This window comes from Lithobates pipiens, unplaced genomic scaffold (assembly GCF_037356315.1).
Source record: "Lithobates pipiens isolate NorthernLeopardFrog02 unplaced genomic scaffold, aLitPip1_a1.2 Scaffold_18, whole genome shotgun sequence".
NCBI classification, from domain to species: Eukaryota; Metazoa; Chordata; class Amphibia; order Anura; family Ranidae; genus Lithobates; species Lithobates pipiens.
Genome location: NW_027507758.1, coordinates 270,734,298 through 270,760,826, shown reverse-complemented (window position 1 = coordinate 270,760,826; position 26,529 = coordinate 270,734,298). Strand labels below are relative to the sequence as shown.

The 26,529-nt window shown below is 43.6% G+C and overlaps 1 protein-coding gene across 3 annotated transcripts in view; it reads left to right on the top strand.

The window, feature by feature from the left end:
• The window catches only part of NKAIN2 (sodium/potassium transporting ATPase interacting 2), a 1,500,295-nt gene that overhangs the window by 1,433,719 nt on the left and 40,047 nt on the right, over window positions 1-26,529 (top strand). For all 3 annotated transcript variants that reach the window (XM_077486956.1, XM_077486954.1, XM_077486955.1), the window contains exon 6: window positions 17,592-17,673. In XM_077486956.1, the coding sequence (XP_077343082.1) occupies window positions 17,592-17,673 (82 nt within the window). The remainder of the gene's footprint in view (window positions 1-17,591; window positions 17,674-26,529) is intronic.

The window sequence follows — 26,529 nt, the reverse complement described above, 5'->3', positions numbered from 1 at the left end:
CCCCGGCCACATTTCAGCATTTAGTAAATTATATCTTCAGAGACTATCTTGATGATTTTGTAGTGGTATATTTAGATGATATCCTTATTTTCTCTGCTTCTCTTGAACTCCACAGGGTCCACATGCGGAAAGTCCTCACCATCCTCCGACAACATCGGTTGTACCTTAACCACTTGCCGACCGCCGCACGACGATGTACGTCCTATTTTTGAAGAGGGATATCTCGGTAACGGCAGCAGCTGCTGCCACAACCGAGATATCCATCTCTTCAGGCGGCGGTCGGCTGTACGATAACGGTGGTCTCCGCGGTGGATTCACCGCGAGATCACCGCTATCGGCGGCGGGAGAGGTGCCACCCCCCCTCCCGCCGCCCTCCCGCACCTTCCGCCGTTTACCGGAGCTGTCGGTAGCGGCGGAGGCGATCGGGTCCTTCCATCTGCTGGGCATAGAGACAAGTGAGGCTAAGATGGCCCCCACTCGTCTCTATACCATAGGAGGGCGGAAGCGACGTCAAAACTCTTAAGGTATATTTTTTTTTTTTTTTTTTTTTTTTTTTGCATTTTAGCCCAAATATGAGATCTGAGGACTTTTTGACCCCAGATCTCATATTTAAGAGGACCTGTCATGCTTTTTTCTATTACAAGGGATGTTTACATTCCTTGTAATAGAATATAAAAGTGATCCATTTTATTTATTTTTTTAAAACAGTGTAAAAATAAATAAAATCAATTAAAATAAATAAGAAAAAAAAAAATTTTAAAAACACCCAGTTATGACGAGCTTGCGCACAGAAGCGAGCGCATACGTGAGTAGCGCCCGCATATGAAAACGGTGGTCAAACCACACATGTGAGGTATCGCCGCGATCGGTAGAGCGAGAGCAATAATTCTAGCTCTAGACCTCCTCTGTAATGCAAAAAATGCAACCTGTAGAATTTTTTAAATGTCGCTTATGGAGATTTTTGAGGCTAAAAGTTTGACGCCATTCCACGAGCGGGCGCAATTTTGAAGCGTGACATGTTGGGTATCAATTTACTCGGCATACCATTGTCTTTCACAGTATAAAAAAAATTGGGCTAATTTTACTGTTGTCTTATTTTTTTATTCAAAAAAGTGAATTTTTTCCAAAAAAAGTGCGCTTGTAAGACCGCTGCGCAAATACGGTGTGAAAAAAAGTATTTCAATGACCGCCATTTTATTCTCTAGGGTGTTAGAAAAAAAACAATATAAAATGTTTGGGGTTCTAAGTAATTTTCTAGCAAAAAAAACTGTTTTAAACATGGAAACACCAAGTCTGAAAAAGAGGCCTGGTCCTTAAGTGGTTAAGGTGGAGAAATGTGAATTTGAGATAACTACAGTTCAATTCTTAGGATTCGTCATTTCTACCGAGGGCATCTCCATGGACCCCCAAAAGATCAAGGCAATCCTGGAATGGCCTGCTCCAAGGGATAAGAAAGCCGTGCAAAGGTTTATAGGCTTTGCTAACTTTTATCGCAGATTCATCGCCGGGTTCTCTTCAATAGTCGCCCCCATTACTCAGCTGACCCGCCAACACACCCGATTTCAGTGGTCTCAAGAAGCCCAAGAAGCCTTTACCAAAAGACCTTGTTCACCTCAGCTCCTATTTTACGGCATCCCGATCCAGTACTACCATTCGTACTGGAAGTAGATGCCTCCGAGACAGCCACAGGAGCCATCCTCTCACAACGACAAGGGCCCAAAGCTTTGTTACACCCGGTGGCTTTCGCATCTCGGAAGCTGACCCCACCAGAGAGGAATTATGATGTAGGCGACCGAGAACTATTGGCCATCAAGTTCGCTCTGGAGGAGTGGAGATACCTCTTGGAAGGAGCCACTCATCCCATCACAATATTCACATATCACAAGAATCTTGAATATCTGCGGACTGCCAAATGCTTAAGACCCCGTCAAGCCCGTTGGGCGCTTTTCTTTTCAAGATTCCAGTTCCATATCTCGTACCGGCCCGGATCCAAGAACAACAAAGCGGATGTGCCCTTGCGCACGTTCCCTGAGTCTTCCCAGGTAACAGAGCCTAGTACGATCTTGTCGCCTCACAACTTCCTTCTACTCCCACAGCCTGACTTACTTACGGCCATCAAAACAGCTTCAGTCCATTGCAATGACCCAGTCCTATCTACCTTGGAAAAACGTGACAATCTGTTTTGGGCCCGAAATAAGGTCTTCGTTCCCCTTGAGATTAGGACTCAAGTTCTAAGGACTTGTCATGATCACAAATTGGCCAGCCACTTTGGGACACAGAAAACCGCGGAACTGATCTCTAGTTCTTTCTGGTGGCCAGGTTGGAGACAGGACTGCCAGACTTACATTGCCTCTTGTGTACCATGCCAGCGTAGTAAGGGTCCCAAGATCAAGCCCTAGGGCCTGTTAAGGCCTTTGCCCATTCCTGACCGACCTTGGGCAGATGTGTCAATGGATTTTATTGTGGAGCTACCGCCCTCGGAAGGTTTCACCACAATTCTGGTAGTAGTCGACCGTCTTTCAAAGATGGCCCATTTCCTACCTATGGTCGGTACCCCCTCTGCTCTGGAAACTGCCAATCTCTTTATTAAGGAGGTTGTCAGGCTCCATGGGGTTCCCAGCAGTATCACGTCAGATAGAGGTCCACAGTTCACCTCTAGATTTTGGAGAGAACTCTGCAAGATATTGGAAATCAAGATCTGTTTGTCATCGGCATATCACCCCCAAAGTAACGGGCAAACTGAACGGACAAATCAAACCCTTGAGCAGTATCTTCGCTGCTTTTGTTCAGGATCTCAAAATGATTGGTCGGCCCTATTGCCATATGCAGAATTCGCCTATAATAATTCAATTCACACAACTACCAACCAGACTCCCTTTTGGATCAACTGTGGGTTTCACCCTTCTTTCCTCCCGAACTCCATCCCAGAATCCACTGTTCCTGCAGTCCAGGATCGGATAGCCGCTATCCAATCTAATTTCCAAAGGATCCAGGAGACCATACAGAAGGCCCAGGATGATTACAAGAAATACCATGATAGGGGAAGGAAGGAGAACCCTACCTTTATAATTGGCGAGGAAGTCTGGCTATCTGCCACTAATCTCAAACTTCCTTGTCCCACACGCAAGCTGGGTCCCAGATTCATAGGACCATTCAAAATCAAAAGGGTAATAAATCCTGTAGCCTTTGAACTAGCTCTCCCTGAATCATACAGGATACACCCTGTTTGTCATGCATCCCTTTTGAAGCCATTGGTTCCTAGTCCTTTTCCTGGAAGAGAAGTGCCTCCTCCTCCACCCATCAAGATCGATAGAGAAGATGAATTTGAAGTGGAAGCTTTACTAGGATGCAGGAAAGTCGGTAGACAAATACAATACCTGGTAAAATGGAAGGGGTACCCTTCAGAAGATAACTCTTGGGAACCATCCAAGAACCTTCATGCTCCCAAATTAATAAAGACATTCCATCAGCAACATCCGGAATTGATGGCTAGCTTGGGCGTCCGGAGGCCGCCCCTCGGGGGGGGGGGGCACTGTCATAGGATGCGCACAGGTAAAGCGCTCTGGCACACAGCTGTGTGCAATAGGAATAAACGAAAGCACACACACACAGGGTGTGACCCCTCACTGACCTATAAAGGAAGTGAGGTCATCCAAACACACTGCTGGTTTGTCTTCAGCTTTCTGTGTTTCCCACGTCCGTTCCTGTGATCTCTATTATCCGTTTTTGACCCTGATTGCCTCATAGACCTCGCTGATCTTCTCCTGACCTGACCCCTGGCTTTACCTTGGACTCCCGCTTTCTAAACGTGTTTGACCCTCAGCCTGCATCTGGACTTACCTGCTATCTCCTGTATTCGACCCCCGGCTTGTCTTGGATTATCCTTCTGTCTCAGCGTTCCTGGTACTTGTTGTCTCCTGATCTGGATTGTGTTTGACCCCTGGCCTGTCTCCTGGATTCGGTCTTTGCTTTACGGACTTGCTACCTTTGCTTTTGGACCTTCCCACGGGACATCACCTTCAGCTCTGCTCAAGCTACCTGCTGATCTACTAGCAAGTGACTGTCCTACTGGTAGCTTTGTGCCTCTCGGTGCAACCACCCTCTGTGCCACCTTCAGGGGTGGTCTGTGCCGAGTCGCAACAGCGACCGCTCTCGGCATCTTGGCCTCGGTGAGTACATTTATATGATATCTTAGCTGAGGGCGCTGTGATTGGCCAAAGCATGCAGGTCATGGTGCATGCTCTGGCCAATCATCATACAGCAATGCACTGCGCTCTCGCAGTGCATTATGGGCCATTACACGCCGGTCGAATTTGGCGCAAACAGCACATAATGTTAAATTTTTGACGAACGGGCAAACAGCCAACGTTCGACCCGAACTGAAAGCTCTTCCCTACTTGTCAGTAGCCTTCAGGCTTCAGAGGAAAGGGAGCACACATCTATATCTACCATTACTAATACATTCTTCATCTGTCTTCAGCTTTTTGCCATTAGCTTTATGGCATCAATTTTGACCGATTTGCTTTTTGGTGTAACAATAAATATTTAGGGGCAGAGATGTATTTATTTAAGGAAAGTTAACTCTGTAGTGCAGAATACATCTCAGGTCAGAGCTGCTGTTCTAACAATCCAATGTTAGTACAGCAATCTCCACTGCTGCTCTATTGTGTTCTGACAGGGGGGTGGCCCCCTGCCAGAACACTCTGGTTAACGCTCTCGGTCATTGGCTGATCATTGATAAGCTCATCAGGAGCTCGTCAGCAGACCTTTTTCAGTCATGCTCATTCTGACTGACTGGCTGCAGTACACATGGGCCCAACATTCAGCCCATGTGTACGGGGCTTAAGAAATCAGGACTCTTTTTCCATTGCTTTATATTAGAAGACATGGACTTTTGAAGAATAAATAGATTTTTCCATAATCCCTCCCATTTGTGCATCTGTCTTTTGTGCACAAGAGTACAGAGGGAAAACAATCAGCTGAGAGAGAAAATGGTCCAGTACTCAGGAAAATGCCCAAAAATGCTAGAACTGTACAACTGGGGGGAGGGTGCTGCATGTGATATGGATTATTGTTACAGATCTTGGAGTGGGAGGAATCTGGTGAGAATAAAGATTTGCCGTAAGCTATGAAGGAAATACAGCCCTTGGAGATTTGTACACTTTTTTCCCCACTGAGCGCAACATCCAGTCAAAACGCTTCCATAGATAGGGGGGTGGTGTAGACAAGACTTGCCAAAGATTGAAATCCAGTGACAGAAACAAGAGTTCTGAATTTGTTTTCCGATTAGTAATCCTGATTTTAGTATGAAAAGGACTGTACTCCTTTAAAATTATTATTATTTAAGACTGTTTTGAGTTAAATATGAAAAAATATTGTATTCTATTGAAAGTTTTATTTCTTGATGTTTCTTAGGCAATTTCTACCATACAGTACTAGTGTGGGTCAAAATGAAGCATACAGAATGAACAGCACTTAAAGCCTTCTTACAAGAATGTGCCACTTAACTGCCATTAGAGTAGAGGAGAGCTTAGCAGACACAACATTCTGGACACTTCTGAGAAAAAGCAACATATGGATCAGCTTTTCACATACTAGAAAAATGTTTTTTCATCTATTTATATAAAATAATTGAATAATGGTAATTTTTGTTTGGACATATGATTGTTGTTGTATATCACTTGATATATTGTCCTAGTTCTGTGGTATCATAATGTGCTAGTATGCATTGCATAATGACAGACTTACCTGAAAACGAAGCCCTCCAGTGGCACACTGTGACCGCTAACAGGGCTTCCATCTTCACCCAGTCTTCCTTGGCAATGACGTCACTCCCATGGCACATCTCTCTCAATGGACTGCATGCCTGTAACATCAGAGGCTGCTACACATGTAAAAATCTTCTCCTCTGTGTATTTGTATAATATATTTACTGCACCTACAGGTACTGTAAGCCTTATTATAGGTATAAATAAAATAGCAGACTTTACTAATGCTTAAAATCAGCCATGAAAAGTGTAGCACTGCCCCCACAGGAGCCACTAGATACCGAGTTCCCTTATTCCTGCACAGCCAGGCAACACGCATTTCCAACTTACATCCAGACACAAGAAATCAGTCCATAGGCTTGTTTTTGTAATTTTATTGGGGAAAACAACTTGGATAGGGTATAGGGATTATAGGATGCCCAGCTTGACTTGAAAAACAACAGATGAGGACAAACGTCCTCTATGTACAAAAAGGGAGGGAGGTCCTGGACTGCACTCCCCCCAGGATAAACGCAGTCTCTATGGATCAGTGCCAACGTTTTTGTTTTTCTACAAACTAGAAGCTCTCAGTCCCCTTTAGTGAAATAACATAAAGTCCCAAACTGTGTGCAAGAGTATAATGTCTCCTCAGTAGAACATCACACAGTCCTGACGTGTAGATACCACCAGCCCTCCTGGCTGTCTTGGCTACTAGCCCACATGGCTGCTTCTGAAGAACTTCCAAAGACAAGGGATTGGGATTTAACTCAACGCTGTCCCTGAAAAGTATGCTACATCTGGCAGTCTCGTCCCTTGTATGCAGAAAAAGGGAACCATCGGCTCACTAAAGTGTAAACACTGCACCACAGGTTGTCAGTGAAAATATGGATGCAGTGTCCCTAGCATTGCTGACTTACCAGTTAGGTGCAGTCTCTGTGACTTAAATCTGACACAAAGAGAAGAAATCAGGGGTTAGAGCCCCCCTTAAAAAAGAGAGTCACAGGTGGACCAAGCAGCTTAAATAGGGAAAATACTTTATTGCACAAAAATATCATATTACAGAAACTGGGTCCCATCACCAATACCTGAATAAGATTTAAAACTAAGACAATATTGTCTATTAACCACTTGCCGACCATTGTCGGCATATATAAGTCGGCAGAATGGCACGGCTGGGCAAAGTAACGTGCCCGTACGTTACGTTGAAATTCCCGCTGTGTGCGTGCCTGCCGCAAGCTCCATCACCATGCTCGTGGGACCCGCGGGCTTGATCACAGAGGGGATACCCGCGATCGTGTCACGGAGCTCAAGAACAGGGAGATGCTGATGTAAACAGCATCTCCCTGTTCTAGCTAATGAGAGGACACTGATCGTTTGCTTCCTGTCAACGTCACACAAGCCCATCCCCCAGTCAGTTAGAATCACTCCCCAAGGACACACTTAACCCCCTCCCCGCCCCCTAGTGGTTAACACCTTCACTGTAATCAATGGAATTTTAAAGCATTGATCGCTGTATTAATGCCAATGGTCCCAAAAATGTGTCAAAATTGTCCAATGTGTCTGCCATAATGTCACAGTCACGATAAAAATTGCTGATCGCAGCCATTACTTGTAAAAAAATAAAATTATTAATAAAAATGCCAAAAAACGATCCCCTATTTTGTAAATGCTATAACTTTTGCGCAAACCAATCAATAAATGCTTATCGTGATTTTTTTTACCAAAAATATGTAGAAGAATATGTATCGGCCTAAACTAAATATATATTTTTGGGGGATATTTATAAAAAAAGTAAAAAATAATGCTTTTTTTAAAAAATAATGTTTTGTTTATAGCGCAAAAAATAAAACCACAGGGGTGATCAAATACCACCAAAAGAACGCTCTATTTGTGGAAAAAAAAACATCAATTTTGTTTGGGAGCCACGTTACACAACCACTTAATCGTCAGTTAAAGCGGAGGTCCACCCTAAAATGGACCTTCCGCTCATCGGATTCCTCCCCCCCTCCGGCACCACAATTGGCACCTTTCAGGGGGGAGGGGGGTGCAGTTACCTGGATAATCCAGGTAACTGCACCCACTTCCGGGCTAGCTCTCTGCGGAAAGGGGCGTACATTACGCCCCTTTCCGCAAGTGCCCGCCCCCTTCCGCAAGTGCCCCGCTGCCTGCTGGGAAACACACAGATCCCAGAGGCAGCGGGGACCGTCCTCATTGCGCAGCGCGGCTCGCGCATGCGCAGTAGGGAACCGGGAAATGAAGCCGAAAGGCTCCATTTCCTGATTCCCATACCCAAGATGGCGGCGGCAGCACTCGAGTGTCGATCTAGAGATCGGCTTCGGGTGCCGACATCGCAGGCGCGCTGGACAGGTAAGTGTCACTATTTTAAAAGTCAGCAGCTGCAGTATTTGTAGCTGCTGACTTTTAAAAAAAAAAAAAAAAAAGCGGAGTCCCGGCGGACTCCCGCTTTAAAGCGACACAGTGCCGAATCGCAAAAAGTGCTCTGGTCAGGAAGGGGGTAAATCCTTTCGGGGCTGAAGTGGTTAAGAACATCACATCATCCTGATTTATGTCTTCAGATTTACCAAAACAATGTAGTGCAAGGGCCTGCCTGATTGCATACACATTAAAACTCCTAAGGTTTGACCCCATATTATATGGTTTTGGTAAATTTGAAGGAAAAAATCAGCAGAAAATCTAATAGTGTTTATGGGGTTTAAGCGCACATGATATGCACAGGTATAGAATATAGCAGCATGTAAAGTAGAGAGTGGGGATGTGATAGACATATAGGTCCTGGAACCACGCAACTTCAGGATATGCGTATATCACCACACTATCTACCCAATACCCCCACACTGGGGAATATGGTGTATATACAGCAAGGACTTAAGTAGTGAGTAAGTTGTAGGTGGTCTGTAGATACATTGGCATTGATTAGCCAGACACAGTCCTTAGTTCAGCACCAATGACACAAATCAAGCTCTATGATCAATGATTAATCCGTGAAATAATCTGTGGATTTTGGGTAGTAGCCATAGAGCAGCGTTGAAAGCAGTAAACAGCTGGTAATTGATCAATAGGACACAGTTCCACTCACCCGACCAGGAGGCATGAGTCTCTTGATTCCTAGGTGTCCCAGGCAGACCCGTTGATGGCGGCCTGGTAGAAGATCTCTCATTGCCTAATCCTGGTCAGTCCTGGAATTAACTTCTCGACAAGGCATCTTGGGAGCGTGATCACTGCAGAGCCGGTCGCTGGAGCACTGCGACCTGTGTCACGTCTGTATGTAAATCCTGGTTACTCTTTAAAAAAAATATTCCCAGTGTGCAGTGCGCTTGCACTGACGTGATGAGGTGAGTCATCCATGACGTAATTGACATCACTGCTGTGGTGTTGTAGCCTTCCGTTGTATGCCCCTGGGTGTGATGAGGTACTCACACTGTCCTTTGCTCCCTGCTGCACTGAGTAAGATTCCTGTTCAGGCCTCCAACTGATCAGATCTTCTCATGCCAGCCCAGATGTCTTCTGCACAAGACTCCAAGTTAGGCTGGATTCAAACCTATGCAGTTTTAGTGCTTTTTGCATTTTGCAGATTTGCACTGCAGTCCATTTAACATGGTTTCCTATGGAACACATTTTGTAGAGCAAATCTGAAAAATGCAAAAAAAGCACAAGAAATGCATTAGGTGTGAATCCAGCCTTAATGGAGATGCCTATCTAAAGCCCCGTACACACTATCAGATTGTCTGCTGAGCTTTTCCTTCAGATTTACCAAAACCATGTAGTAGAAGGGCCTGCCTGATTGCATACACATTGAAACTTCTAAGGTTTGACCTCATATTATATGGTTTTGGTAAATCTGAAGGAAAAACTCAGCAGACAATCTGATAGTGTGTACGGGGCTTTAGGCTTCCTCTCCTCAGCTCCAGGCTGGAGTCCCCTCCCAGGCCACACAACAGCACTAAAAAAAAATATATATCACATACTCACACGGATAAAGCTATACTCTTGATTTGTCATGTTTTCAATTCTACGTACTAGCAGAATCACATTGATGATATCAGACATTATAGCCATACAATTCATACCATGGATTTGGCAAAGAGACTGAAAGAGAAACCTAGAACTGGTAACTTGAAAGGATGAGCAAAATGTTGTTTTATCACTGCTAGTAGTTTAATCTGGGTGTATGGTCCCAGAAGGTATGGACTATAGGCATATGGTACACTATTCAATCAACAACAAAAAAATGCACAAACTTATGAGGGAAAGCAACAAAAAGACCCAACAAGATGGCACTAACAGAGTGGCATTCTTTGTGTTACAATTGTGCTGTTTTCTGTTTTTCTTTTTACAATAAACATTTTTGATAACAGAAAGCCTAGCTCATGCGGTTTTGTTTAGCATTGTATGACATGGGGACTTAACATTTATATACAGTAAGTTTTTATATCTGCCTTTGACCCTATTGAGAGATTTTCTATAATGTACTGTCCTGGTGACACGATATAAGAAATGGGGATACAGGCATCACCATGGGCAGATAGCCTATAATATCATTGTCAGTAGTTGTAATCTTTCCTTGCTTTAGTAAATGTGATTTTGTCAGTATGACTGCTGGAGTGACTTCTCATCACTTCATGTCCTGAAAGTCCCTAACTGGGACACAAATGGCAATAAAAATGTGACAAAGGTTCTAACAACTCCCTGCTCTATCCCACTTTCTGAAGATCACATTAAGCATGTTATATGCATGGGTTTAAATAGAAACACTCCCTCCACATCATATTAGAAATTCACTGCAAAAGTGCTACATGGTGCATTTTATTGTATTGAATAGCTTTCCTTCATACATGGGTGACCAGGATAAATAGTAAAAGAAGAGAAAGTCTAAGCAGATTCTCCCATCACTGTTCTAAGCATAAGGCATGTGAATTAACTTTTATTGATTTTAAAGAGCGTGATATCAGTAAAAAAAAAAAAATGAAGAAGCTTTGTGAATTGCGCCAATTGTCTGACTCCTGGAAGAATTCTAGTGTCCAATGCACATGTGCAACCTCACACACAGGGATGTGCCTGCCCTGGAATTAGCACTACTCTGGATTTGATTATGACAGCTGCTGGTGCTAATTAGGAGGCTCAGCTGAGAAGGGCCCCAAGGATCTGACAGTTTTCCTTTGAAGCTGTGCTTAATATCTCAAGTTCTGTCAAAGTGGATATCTGTGTATAGTTATTGATAGTTTCTTGAGTATGAATAGCTTTTTTTTAATGACTAAGAACCAACTTCAAGGATAAAAAAAAAAAAAATACAAATCGTGGTTTGTTCTGACATCTGAAACTTTAACAAAAGAGTTTTAATAACATTTAACTAATGTTAATAAGCATAATCATCAATCAGGTGTGTACTTTCAACTTCCAATGTGCACAAGCAACAATGTCAGTTTCCTCCAATCAGGCAGAGCCAGGACCGGGACAAAGGGGTGGGCAGGAGGGACAGCTGCCCTGGGCACTGTGGTATCATGTGAGGTGGGGGGGGCACCAAAAGAAAATTAGGGGGAGGGGATTTGTGTTGGAAAGGAGTATTTGGGGGGCAGCAGGGAGTAAGTGTTGTTCTAGGAGGGGAAATTTGGGGGTATGCTAAAATTTAGGGGGAGAAGAAATGGGGGAAGATGATTTGTGCTAGGAGGGATGATTGGGGTCGCTTTGTACTGGAAGGGGGGATTTGCAGTGGGGTTATTGGGAGGGGAAATTTTAGGGGTAGATAATATGTGCTAGAAGGAGTGATTTTTTGGGGGGGGGAGCAATTGAATTGGGGGGATGGGGGTAAGATTTGTGCTGGGAGGGGGAATTTCAGCAGGGAAACAGATTTGCACTGGGAGGAGGGGGAATTTATGCTTAGGTTGGTGAAAAATATTCGTGCTCAGTTGTTCTTTTTTTTTGGGGGGGGGGAGGTTTGATGACACATAATGCTCATACACCTTGGGAGTGGGGGGCACAGTTTGGCATATTTGCCCTGGGCTCTGGATGAACTTGTCCCGGCACTGGGCAGAGCAGCAGGTAGATCTGGAAACATTACTTTGCTTAGCACAGAAATGCCCCATCATCTTGCAATAGAGCTTGTTTTGACCAGTTCTAACAGTCAGGGGCCTGTAGTTGCCTAGATTGCAATTGTAATGTCATCCTACTGTAGACTGTGTGTTTGGTTACAGGTGCACTCTGCCAGGTAGAAGATGTGGCCACTATAATCCCCATTCCCACTGCACTGTGCACTAGAAATACAACTAGGACGTGTCTGATTTATATTTTACTTCTGTTTGATATTGTTTCATACTTAACCGTGTCTATTGTGCCATGATCTTTACATTTCTGGTCTCCAATAAACATAATAAAACAGTGTGGGCAAACACTACTGTTGTGCTCCTGTGGATTCAAAGCTACTACTGTAAGGCAGTAATATAAAGAGCTACTGCTTTAATAAATGCCTGTTTAACCACATGCTGACCAGCCACCGCAGTTGGTTCGGCTGTGCAAATCGCTGTTATGCTACGTTGGTAGCATAAACTGCCACTAGGGGGGGCGCTTGCGTGCCATCGGAGGAGCACGCCCCCCGCTCGTTTACCGAGCTGATGCAAGTGCCCGGCGGTCTCGATCGCCAGAGACATTTTTACAGTAATTAATGCAATTTTAATTGCACTGATCAATGTATTAATGCCAATGGTCCCCAAAAATGTGTCAAAATTGTCCGATGTGATCGCCATAATGTCGAAGTCATGATAAAAATCGCCTCCATTACTAGTAAAAAAAAAAAAAAAAATATTAATAAAAATGAGATAAAACTAGCCCATATTTTGTAGACGCTATAACTTTTGCGCAAACCAATCAATATACGCTTATTGCGATTTTTTTTTTTTACCAATATGTTGAAGAATACGCATCGGCCTAAACTGAGGAACAAAAATGTTTTTCTATATACTTTTTGCGGGATATTTATTATAGAAAAAAGTTTAAAATAATGTGTTTTTTTCAAAATTGTCGCTCTTTTTTTGTTTATAGTGCAAAAAATAAAAACCGAAAGCTCTATTTGTGGGGAAAAAAAAAAGGACGTCAATTTTGTTTGGGAGGCATGTTGCACGACTGCGCAATTGTCAGTTAAAGCTACCCAATGCTGAATTGCAAAAAGTGGTCTGGTCTTTGGCCAGCCAAATGGTTCGGGGCTTAAGTGGTTAAACTACTCATTCCACTATTGCACCATTGCAATAACACCACAACTACTATGGGCATTTCTTTTTCTTTTTTTCACTGAGACCTGTATATCTGTATGTTGTTGACCTGCTTGCCAAAAGATAAATGTCCCTCTTTTTTATGTGCCATGGCAAAAAAAAAAGGGGCTCTTTCATTCCTCTAAGCTTCTACTGCATGGAGCTGGAGATGTCAGAAGAGTGTGCATGCTCAGCATGTTGTTTCAATTTAGAATAAGGATGAGCTCCGACGTGTTGGCACAGCCCACGCGCAGAGCCCGTCAGGAAGTCAGGCACTGCGCTGCGCTCATCACAGGCAATGAGACATTGTCCCGATGCACGGCTGCAGAGATCGGAAAATGTCTCACTGCTTGTGATTAGCACAGCGCTGTGCCGACTTCCTGACGGGCTCTGCACGTGGGCTTTGCGAACACGCCAGAGATCTTCCTTAATTTAGAATAAAAAAATTCCTGGGTCCTACTCTAAAAGTGCGTGTGCAGGGTGCCAATAACACACCATATGATTCACTTTTTAAAACTTTATTGGCGGTAGAGTTTCTGACAAATATTATGGTGGACCCCTCGTTAAAATGAGAAAGAGAGAGAGCAGCAGTGGCGGTTGTTGCTCAATATTTTGGGGGGCACAGCGATTGGTTTCAGGACCCACTTCCTGATTGCCTGGGAGGAGAATGAGGAAGACAGTAGCGAATATCTCCCTCGCAAGCAGTTCACGCTGCCCTCTGCGAACCGCTGTGGGTGCCAACACAAACTTAATGACAACTCAGATCAGTTCACAGATCGCTGTACGAACTGCGAATTCATGACAATCCAATTCCAGTGTAGGGGATAAAAGGTTCCTGCACCTTTTTTCATCCAATTCCAATGTGACTTCAGCCATACAAATGTATTGCTGAATTCGCATTGCACAGACATCACATGTGTACAGCATTGCGGTATGAATCACATGCCATGTCTGCATTCGCAATAGTGTGAACCCAGGCTTAATCTGCAGATTTGTATCTCTTTATCTTGCATAGCATAGAATAGATCAAGGCTTTTGTAATATTTGTATTGCTCCCTCATGTTACAATTTTATAACTATCCCTAATTAGCAGCTGTAAAATCTGACAGCAAAGCCAAACAGAAAAAATACAATTGAACTAGATGGACATGTGTCTTTTTTCATCCAAACTAACTATATGTAACTGTATCTGTCAGATCTCAAGGACATCAGTCATCTGAAATTAAAAGCTCACCTTTAGGGAAAAAAAACTACCTATGAAGATAAGAGGAGTCTGTAGATAAAAACAAACTTTACAGGTTTGACTAAAGTTGAAACATACGCTTGCCATTTCCAGTTCCCTGAAAAAGCATTCATACCCCTTGAAATTTTCCACATTTTGTCATGGTACAACCAAAGCGTAAATTTATTTTATTGGGATTTTATGTGATAAACCAACACTAAGTGGCACATAATTTTTATTTTTTATTTTTTTGGTATTTGGTATTGGGGGGGGGGGGGGGGGGAGGGGAGAAAAGCTTGATCTAATATACGATGTTAAGTAAAATTGTTCAAGAATTGTTTGTAAAAGAAAGTCATTTGTATATTTACTTATTTATTTTTACTTATAAAATTAAAATAAAGAATATATAAAAAAAATAATAATTGTGAAGAGGAAAGAAAATGATAAATGGTTTGATGTTTTACAAATAAATATGTGAAAAGTGTGGCGTGTATTTGTATTCAGCCCCTCTGAGTGTCAATACTTTATAGAACCACCTTTCACAACAATTACAGCTGAAAGTCTTTTTGGGGATGTCTCTATTAGCTTTGCAAGTCTAGAGAGTGACATTTTCAAGTTGCCACAGATTTTCAATTGGATTTAGGTCTGGACTTTGTATGGGCCATTCTAACACATGAATATTTGATCAAAAACATTCCATTATAGCTCTGGCTGTATGTTTAGGGTCATTGTCCCGCTGGAAGGTGAACCTCCACCCCAGTCTCAAGTCTTTTGCAGACTAACAGGTTTTTTCCTAAGATTGTCCTGTATTTGGCTCCATGCATCTTCCCATCAACTCTGACCAGCTTCCCTGTCCCAGTTGAAGAAAAGCATCCCCACAACATGATGCTGCCACCACCATGGTGTGTTTAGGGTGATGTGTAGTATTAGTTTTCTGCCAAACATAGCGTTTTGCTTTTAGGTCAAAAAGTTACATTTTGGTCTCATGTGACCAGAGCACCTTCTTACACATGTTTGCTGTGCCCCCACATGGCTTCTCGCAAACTGCAAATGGGAATTCTTATGGCTTTTTTTCAACAATGGCTTTCTTCTTGCCACTCTTCCATAAAGGCCATATTTGTGGAGTGTACAACTAATAGTTGTCCTGTGGACAGATTCTCGCACCTGAGCTGTGGATCTCTGCAGCTCCTCCAGAGTTACCATGGGCCTCTTGGCTGCTTCTCTGATTAATGCTCTCCTTGCCTGGCCTGTAAGTTTAGGTGGACAGCCATGTCTTGGTAGGTTTAAAGTTGTGCCATACTCTTTCCATTTTTGGATAATGGATTGAACAGTGCTCCATGAAACGTTCAAAGCTTGGGATGTTTTTTTTATAACCTAACCCTGCTTTAAACTTCTCCACAATGTTATTTCTGACCTATCTGGTGTGTTCCTTGGCCTTCATGAAGCTGCTCATTCACTAAGGTCCTCTAACAAACCTCTGAGGGTATCACAGAACAGCTGTATTTATACTGAGATAAAATTACACACAGGTGGATTCTATTTACTAATTAGGTGAATTCTGAAGGCAATTAGTTTCACTGGATTTTAGTTGGGGGTATCAGAGTAAAGAGGGCTGAATACAAATGCACACAAAATTTTTCACATATTTACTTGTAAAATAATTTGAAAACAATTTATCATTTTCCTTCCACTTCACAATTACGTGCCACTTTGTGTTGGTCTATCACATAAAATCCCAATAAAATACATTTACATTTTTGGTTGTACCATGACAAAATGTGGCAAATTTCAAGGCATATGAATACTTTTTCAAGGCACTGTATGTACTTCAGGAAGCCTGACCTGAAAACTCCCAGGACATTGCTAAGATGTTGCTAAGCAAAGCCCAGCTGTTACTATTGACTTTTACCATCATAAGAGTGAGGTCTTAAACTCTGAACTCAGAGCTACTGCATAAGGGGAGAGAAAGCACGTGAGGGGGTTTGAATCAGAGAAAGAGCTCACCCCTACGATGGTGGAGGTAAACAGTAATAGCCTCACTTAGCAAAGCCCTAGAAACATCCTGGGAGTTTTCAGGTCAGGCTTCATGAGGTACGTAAATGGCAGAGACCCATACCAAGGGCATTTTTAAATTGCATAGGCAGTGTTTTGGAAAAGGTGACCTATGCCTTTAACCACTTGCCAACCGGGCCATAGCCGAAAGACGGCTACAGTGCAGTCTGCTTATTCTGGGTGGGCGTCCATGGATGTCGTCCCAGAATGTTGCTCTCGCACACCCCCCGCAAACACTCGTGACCGTCGGGTCAGGAAGATCCGGCGCATCACGGATCACGGGAAATACCGCGTGATCACTCCGTCAAATGATTGAGCAATCACTTGTAAACAAACTGGCGTCATTACGCCGGTTCCTCCCTCCCCTCTCTGTACCAATCGGTACAGTGCGGGGGGAGAGGGGGAGAAATTGTTTTTAGCAGCGCCGTGGGCTGGATCTGTAGTGCCCACAGTGCTGCTCTGTGCCAATACTGTGCAATACTCTGCAATACCCTGCAAACACTTACCAAAACTTTGCAATAAATTTTAACAGAAACAAAGATTTTATTTTATTTTATTTTTTACCAAATTTTCAGTCTTTTTTGATTGATAGCACAAAAGATTAAAAAAAAACAGTGGTTATTAAATACCACCAAAAAGGAAGCTCTATTTGTATAAAAAAAATGACAATTTCATATGGGTACAGTGTTGTATGACTAATTGTCATTCAAAATGTGAGAGCACCGAAAGCTGAAAATTGGTCTGGTTAGGAAGGGGGTTTAAGTGCCCAATTGTCAAGTGGTTAAAGTTGATTTTTGCACAGTTTTCACAGCTGCTTTCTATAGATTGCCATAGAGCTGTGACAGCAAAGAGGGATTGATGGATGCACTGGCAGAAGGAATAGTAAGGATCAATTTAAGTTAAAAAATAAAAGCAATCCAAGTTGCTAAAGATATGCTACCATATTTGTGCTCTTTGTTTATGTGAGACTCTTGTCTACTGTATGCAGCATACTGAAACATTTAATTTCAACAGCCATTGGGACCTGATGCAAAATTTAAACCAGGGCCCTATACTATAATGTGGACAGATAATAATGATAACTTGATCTACAAAGATGTTCTAATTATAAATTATGCTGCTTCCAGATTTCCCCTCTTTACAATTCCCTGTCGTTTTGCAGCATGAATCATTTTGATACATTTAGGTAATTAGTTACTCTTCCCGATTATTAGCAGCCTGTCAAAAAAGCCTGGAAGTTTATGTCTGATTGATTGCAGAACTCTGCGCCTGAGGTCATGGTGATAATAGAGCTTTTTGCTTTCTTTGCAGTTGATTTCATAGGTGGCTTTGACTCCTATGGCTACCAGGGTCCTCAGAAGACATCGCACTTACAGCTGCAGCCCATGTATATGTAAGTATTTCATTTTCATGCATGCTGTGAGAGACAGTTATTAAAAGCCTACTTCTGCAAAAGGATAAAAAAAAAAAATACAAATTAAACACATTCACATTTCTCTGTTCTGACCTGGGGCTATATCATTCAATATTAAGCTAGATATTACTCTCCTCACTACACAGTGTAATGATTTTTTGGAAATGCTGTCTGCTTAAAATGGACTCTTTCCATATTCTCTAATGGTTTTGTCTTAAATCTGTTAAATGAAACATCTCACATCATTATTTTAATTTTCTCTTTTAGAGTGACATTCAAATGTTCTAATCTCATAGGATTAACCTACTTTAGAAAGATGCTATTGACATATTTTTTTAAAAAAATGAAATTAAAAAGTTTATTTAATTTTTTTAAATAATTGTTCCAATTTTAACCCATTTTTAGCTAAAAAATCAAACACTTTGCAGAATATTTATCAATATTTTGCACAGCAGGGCAGTGTAAAACAGAAGATATGAGACAATTGATTAGACATAATTATCACATGATCACAGGTTGCAAAGCTTGATCCTGACCACTGCTTACACAGTAATGTATAAATTGTGTAGAAATTCATCCCATATCTTTGCATTATTACCACAGATACTGTATCTGCATGCCTGATGAAGTTGTCTGCCTAAACACACACTATAACGGGGATATGCAATTAGTGGACCTCCAGCTGTTGCAAACCTACAAGTCCCATCATGCCTCTGCCCCTGGGTGTCATGCTTGTGGCTGTCAGAGTCTTGCTATGCCTCATGGGACTTGTAGTTCTGCAACAGCTGGAGGTCCGCTAATTGCCTATCCCTGCACTATACCATTTTCTTTAAATGTTTTCCTTTAGATTTACCAAGACCGTATAATATGAGGTCAAACCTAAACACTTTCAATTGGTATGCAATTAGGCAGGCCCTTGCACTACATAGTTGGAGGTAAATCTAAAGCAAATCAAACAACAAAAGTTGTATAGTGTGTATCCAACTTTAGTCCGCATGAACAGAGGATTTACAAACACACAAAGGGAGACATTTATCAATAATGTCGCAAGGCAAAGCAATGTTAAACAGGAGCAGTGAAACACATAGTGAGACAGATTTATTACAAAATTACAGCCTGAGTCATAAATTCCTCTGAACTTACAACTGCATTGAACCTGACCCTGATCACTACTTAAAGCAGAGTTTCACCCTCTTTAAACAAGTTTTTCCCATATAATTGCTGATACCTTGGTATTCACTGTTTGGATATTACCTTATTGTTTATTATTTATTTACCTTTTTTATTTTAAAATTGTCTTTACTTCTGGCCCACTCTGCTGTGGCTATCTACATCCTCAAGGATGTCCCGTTGACCCCTGGGATATCTGTGTCATCAATTCTAGGAGTCAAAGGGCATCCTCTGCTTCTGGCATTGCATTATGTGTGCCGCACAGTATCTTCACTGAGCTGGCACAAGAATATTGTGAGGAGAAGCTCCTTCTCGAATTAGGCAAGTAAAAATTGCAAAAACATATTAGACAGTAGCCAAAGTATATAAGGCACTTTGTAAAAGGCCATAATGTTTTTTTATTTTTCATTTTCAATCAGAGACTGTAGCTTCTCTATAAAGTGGTTGTAAACCCTTACATATACTCACTCAGGTGACTAGCCTCAGATGATACACAAGCATGAAACTAATCTTCCTACATATGTTGAATCTGTTTATCTGCAGCCCTCTCTTCTAGATAGCCTCCAAAAACACACAGATCAAAAGCTTTTTGCAGCTCCAGAAGCCAGGACAGGGATCTAATGTCACACCCTACACAGGATAAACAGGAGAGCTCAGTGTAACCTGAGACCTGAGTGGATGGAATGGACACCCCACCCCTACACAGTCTTAAAGGAAAACGTGCACAACTGAGGCTGTCATTCACCTTCTCTGTGCTGGGGGGGGGGTGTCCATCTCAAGGGATTCTGTGGTATCGAGTTAAACTGTCATAAGTGACACGTGCAGATAGCAGAGGGAGGAGAGATCAGAGATCCACAATAAGTGCTCTGGATTGAGGCAAGTACACTGCGGAGGGATATGCTGTGTTCACTTTGCATTTCAGAGGTTTACAACCATTTTAATTACGTGTCTCTACAGATTGGAAATCGGTCCTATTCTAAGTAATAAATCTGTCTTTTCATTTTGCAAACTGTTGTATTTGACTACCCAAGAATAAAGACACAAGGGTCTGAAAATCTGTCGCAGAGATTTTGCTGAAGGAGATGCAGCTTAATTTGCAACCAATTTACTTAACTGCTCAGCAACTGCCCACTGTAGATTTACTGCGGCAGGGCAGTCGCTTTGCACCAGATCACGTACCTGGTACGTGAGCTGACAGTTCCGGGTCTGAGGCACACGTGTGCGCTGCCCGCGACCCACTCCCGATGAGATTGGCCACAGTGGGAACCAATCAGCAGGTCCGGTGGATGTGATGTCTGCCGGGACCCACCAATCGCTCAGGAGAGTGTAAACAAGACAGATTGCCGTTCTATGAGAGGAGAACGTGCTGATCTGGGGTTCCTGCTAAGCAGGAACATGGATCTTTACATTCCCCTCAGTCAAAGGACCTCACCCACAGTTATCAATCACTCCTAGGGAACACATTTAACCCTTTGATCGACCCTGATGTTAACCCCTTCCCAGTGTCATTAGTACAGTAACAGTATATATTTTTTTAGCACTGATCACTATATTAGTGTCACTTGTCTCCAAAAAGTGTCAAACGTGTCAGTTAGGTGTCCGATTTGTCCGCCACAATATCGCAGTCCGGCTATAAGTTGCTGACCGCTGCCATTACTAGTAAAAAGAAAAAAAATATATATATATATATATATAACGGAAAATTTATATCAAATACTTACCGTAATTTTCCTTTCCTGATAGGCTCCATGGCAGCATACGTGTGGGTAGCCCCGCCTCCACGATTACCCAATAGGACCCAACTCCCATAAATCTTTGCTCCTGGCCACTATCAGTGTTCCGTAACTAGCCGACTCCAGACATTTGGGAGGGAACTCCTGCTGCCATGGAGCCTATCAGGAAAGGAAAATTACGGTAAGTATTTGATATAAATTTTCCGTTTTCCTGAAAGGCTCCATGGCAGCATACGTGTGGGAAATAACTCGCCAAACACACCCGGGTGGGCAAAATGTCGAGCAAAGAACAAAAGTTTATTTAGCATTGTCAACCGACAAAACTTGCAAACCAAAATTAACAGAAGACAGAGCCGCTGGCTCTACACAGTAATGAGAAACAAAGGTATTAATAGAAGACCAAGAGGCCGCTCTGCAAATAACTTCAGGCGCCACATGGCGAGAAGCTGCCCACGATGTTGAAATACTCCGTGTTGAATGAGCCGTTAATGCCTCAGGAGGAGCCAAGCCCTTTGCTCTGTACGCCCTCTGAATGATCTGAACGATCCAGGTAGAGATAGATCTAGCCGAAGCTCGCAATCCTTTATTCTTGCCATGAGGGAGAACAAAAAGAAATTTCGTTTGTCTAAAGGGAGCTGTGACTTCCAAATATTGTTTAAGCGCGTGTCCTACGTCCAGAGGATGAACATCCTGACTCTCTGAGTTTTTGAAAGTGGGAAGCACAACTTCCTGATTCTCATGGAAGACCGAGGTTACTTTGGGATGCGATCCCAACATGGGAATCAATACTGCCCTATCTGGAAAGAAAGTCAGAAAGGGTTCTTCCGAACCTAGATTCCTAATCTCAGAAACTCTCTTGGCTGAGGTTATAGCTACCAAGAAGATGGTCTTGAGAGTGAGATCCCTTATGGACAGAGGCTCCGTAGAATCCTTTCCAAGGTTTGAGAGAAAATCCAGCACTAAAGGGAGGTCCCATTTAGGAAACCTTGGTTTTCTTTGGGGTCTGAGCCTGGTAGCTCCCTTGAAGAATTGTTGTACCAGTGCATGGTTTGCCCAGGAAATACCCGTAAAGGCTGAAATAGCCGATACTTGGACTCTCAATGAACTGATAGCTAGAGGTAAATCAAGGCCTGTTTGAAGAAAGCTTAGTATGTCTTGTATTGTTGGAGAACTGCAAGAATTTTCTCTGGTGGACATATGGGCCGAAAACTTGGACCATATACGCTCATATACCCTATTAGTACTCCCGCGTCTGGAATTGAGAAGGGTTGGGATGACCTCTTCCGGACAACCAAGAGCTTCTAGCCTTTCCCTCTCAAAAACCATACCTTGAGGTTCAGACATGATGGGCATGGATGTAACCTTGTGCCTTGAGATAGCAAATCCGACCTGAGAGGCAGGGGAACTGGCTCTTGAAAACTGAGGAGCAGCAGTAGAGGGAACCAAGGTCTGTTGGGCCAGAAAGGAATCACTGCGAGAATCTCCGCCTTCTCTGACCTGAGTCTCCGAAGGAATTGCAGGATCACCGGAACTGGAGGGAAGGCGTAAGCTGTCTGAAACTTCCAAAGTTCTGTGAGGGCATCTATCCCATATGCCTGGGGATCCCTGAACCTTGAGTAATATTTCGGAAGCTTCCGATTGCACGGGGAAGCGAACAAGTCGACTTCCAGGGACAATCCTAAGGTCAGGAGCCAATCGAATACTTCCCGGTGTAGAGACCACTCGTTGTTGTCCAACTCGACACGCGATAGGAAGTCCGCCTGAACATTCTGCACCCCTGGGATGTAGACTGCAGAAAGGTTGGACAAATTCTTCTGAGCCCAATTCATTATTGGCTCCGTCTCCTGTAACAGGGACCAGCTGCGAGTTCCCCCTTGCTTCTTTACGTAAGCCACCGCGGTTGTGTTGTCCAACCTTAGCATGACCGAGGCATTCGCTGTCAGATGATGGAATGACCGAAGCGCCTGGAAGGCCGCTCTTAGCTCCAGAACATTGGAGACGACTCTCTGTGATGGAAACGCCCACCTGCCCTGAGCGACCTCCGAAAGGCAGTGAGCGCCCCATCCTCGGTTGCTGGTATCTGAAGTTACCGTGACCCATGAGATGGGAATGATTGAATGGTGGTTGCGCAGGTTCTTCCCCTGTAGCCACCAAAGAAGAGACGTCCTCATGGCTGGAGTGAGGAATATGCGCTGTGTCTGGCTGGATAAGTCCCACTGTTGTAGAAACCCCTGCTGAAAGGGACGAGTGTGCCACTGGGCCCACTTTACCATGGGAATGGTGGCTGACATTGTGCCAATCACCCTCAGACATTGGAGAGCCGAGAGATGGGATGCTGCAAGGGCTGCATGAATCCTGTCTCGTATGACTCCAACCTTCTCTTCTGGAAGGGCGATAGTACCTTCTGCTGTGTTGAACTGCGCCCCTAGGAAAACAAGAGACTGAGTTGGATCTAGGTGACTCTTTTCTAAGTTCAGAAGCCACCCGAACTCCTGTAGAGTGGAGATGACTAGGTCTTTGTGCTCCAAGAGCTGATCTTTGTTCTGGGATAGCAGAAGAAGGTCGTCGAGATAGTGATGGAGACGAACACCTTTGACTCTGAGAAAGGCCACAACTGCCAAAAGAATTTTGGAGAAGACCCGTGGGGACGTTGTTAACCCAAAGGGAAGACATGTAAATTGAAGATGTTGAATGCCTACTGCAAAGCGGAGGTATTGTTGAAACTCCTTTGTCACGGGAACATGGAAGTAAGCGTCCTTCAAATCGACTGATATCATCCAGTCCCCCAGATACACGGACTGCTGGATGGTAAGCAGAGATTCCATCTTGAACTTCTCTTTGCGAATGAAGGAATTGAGATGGGTCAAATCTATTACCGGCCTCCATGTGCCGTTTTTCTTTTGAACCAGAAACAAAGGGGAATACATGCCCTCTCCACGTTCTTCTTCTGGAACGGGAACGGCTGCGCCTTGATCCAGTAAAGAGTTCACGTAGGTCAATAGGACTTGTTTCTTCTCTTTTGATTCTGGAAGATTTGTGGGAATAAATCTTAGCTTTGGGGTACTGATAAAACCCCACTTGTGACCTGAGGAAATTGTTTTTACAGTCCAAAAATCCCGAATTGAGGCCGCCCAAACATGCCTGAAGTGGAGAAGACGAGCCCCCACCTGACAAGTTTGAGCGGGCCCAATTTCAAAAGGATTTCGCGGAATCCTGCTTGCCGGACGCACCCCCTTTTGAGGTATTTTTGAAAGAAGATTGCCTGGATCTCCATGACCTTGAGAATTCTCGACCAGGTCTATAGCTCCGCGCCTCCCTGGCACGATCAGGGCCTTGTCTTCTAGGAAATGGACGCCTTTGATTTTGAAGACGTCTGTCCTGGGGAAGAAACCCAGATTTCCCACCTGTAGCCCGGAATATGGCAGTATCCAGCTTGTTACCAAACAAAGATGACCCCTCAAAGGGAATACGGCACCAGGCCTGTTTGGATGCTGGATCCGCCAGCCATGGACGGAGCCATAACGCACGGCGAGCTGAGACTGCTGCTAACATATCCCGAGATATCAGGCAGATAACATCAATAGATGCCTCCCCCAAAAAGGCAGACGCCATCCTGATTTCTTGAATAGGGGAGTCTTTTGCTGACTCAATAGAAATACCCCTCAGGAATTCCTCTACAGAGTCAGCCCATGATTCTATGGCCTTGGATACCGCTGCCATTGCAAGCACTGGTTTGCAAGCCATTCCAGAAGTCAGATATATCCTCTTAAGGTCTGAATCGATCCGCCTTTCCAAAGGATCTTTAAAGGATACCGTATCCTCTAAGGGTAGGGTTACATATCTCACCAAACGCATGAGTGCTGCATCCACCAGTGGTGCTGACTCCAGGTGCTTCACATCCTCTTCTTTAAAGGGATATAATTTCAGGATTTTTGACTGCATGGAACCCTTTTTATCCACCTTGCTCCATTCCTCGGTAATAATGTCACCCAACTCTGAAAGGAAGGGAAAAAATTGTCGCTCCTTATTGAGCTGTTTAAAGAACTTTCTCTGCTTTGGTGGGGAAGTAATAGGGTCTTCCCACTTCAGAGCCTCTCTCACTGCTTTGACCAATGAAGGCACCAGTCCATAGTCAAAACCTAAACCAGGATCCTCACAGTCAGATTCACTATCTGAGATGGGAGCAGATAGGCGGCTTGGCTGAGAGGATTCCCATGTCTCCTGCAATGGGTTCTCTCCAGGTGGAGGAGCCAATAATTCTGACGGGGATTCACACAGCTGTAGAGCATCCCTCTCCTGCAGAGACTCCTTCACAACCCGTCTTACTATTGACTCCAAACGCTGGTCTGCATCATCCCTTTCATCTGCAGCTTTGGAGAAGCAATGATCGCATAAGGATACGTCCGAAGGAACAGGCATCCTGCACCCCCAGCATGATTTTTCCGTACGCTTGCTGGAGTGAGCAGCAGGGGGGTGAGAATAATTCTTATTATGCTGTTCAGATCTTGACCTATGCTGGCTAGATCTTGAGGAGGATTTATGGCGGTGTGATCTTGATGATCCACTGCGTCTAGAAGTGATAGGTTGTGGATCAGACCCAGAAGGGCTGTAAGGGTAAAACAGACAGAGAGAGAAAATGATAAACAGTCAATCCTACCTATGCCAAACACTCTCTCCAATATATAAAAAGCATAAATACTAAAGACCTACCTAACATGAGCGGGCTGGCCACTAGGAGGCAGTAAGGCGTCCATATTCACAATAAACCCACAGTTTAAGAAACACTGCAACCAAAGAGAAAAATAAAACACACATTTTTTTTTTTTTTTTTTTTTAAAAAGCATTTCCCCAGCCTAAGGGACATGCTCTTACCTTAAACCGCCGCGCTGACAGCCCCGGGAAGTCGCTGCGACCACTGCAAACATTCCCAGGGTTCTGACAGCTTCCAAAGCCTTTTAAATTTGGCGCCCGTGACGTCATCGCCGACGTCAGACGCGAGGCGCTCGTGCGCGGGAACCAAGCCTCGGTCTCATACCGGGTTCGCACATGCGCAGAACGCCTGCATAACCCGGAAGTAGGAGAGAGGTTTGCTGGAACGCGGAAGCGAACGCAAACGGCATGGAGGAGACTGCAAGACAAACAAAAGAAATACACACAAATACAATGCTGCCATGGATAGATAAAAGGCTCACCACTCCACCAACGATCACCTGGCCGAATGGACTGGAACACACACGCCATACCTCCAGCAGATAATGGTCACCCATAGCAACGGGACACAGACCGTGCGCACTCAGGTAGGAAATCCTTTCTTCAGCGCTACTCTGCAAATACTCTCCATACCCTGCTTAACAGTCAGGGCCTATCGGAGGAAAATTTCTCAGTCAATCAGCCAATCGATCGTCGTGAAGTTTTATTTCCAGGAAAGAAACCATCTGGTCCTACTGGGGAGGACAAAAAAGGAACACTGATAGTGGCCAGGAGCAAAGATTTATGGGAGTTGGGTCCTATTGGGTAATCGTGGAGGCGGGGCTACCCACACGTATGCTGCCATGGAGCCTTTCAGGAAATATATATATATATATATATATATATATATATATATACACACACACACACACACACACACACACACACACACACTAGTTTGCAGACACTTTAACTTTTGTGCAAACAAATCAATAAATAAAAATATGTACATATTGGCCTAAATTGATGAAGAATTTTTTTTTTTTTGGGGGGGGGGAGGTGGGGGGGGGGGGGGGTATGGTTGTAGCAGAAAGTAAAAAATATTGTTTTTTTTTCCACAATTGTCTGTCTTTTTTTTTTTGCATACAGCGCAAAAAAAAAAAAAAAAAAAGCAGAGATGATCAAATACCACCAAATGAAAGCTTTATTTGTGATAAAAATATAACAAACACTTTTTAGGTGT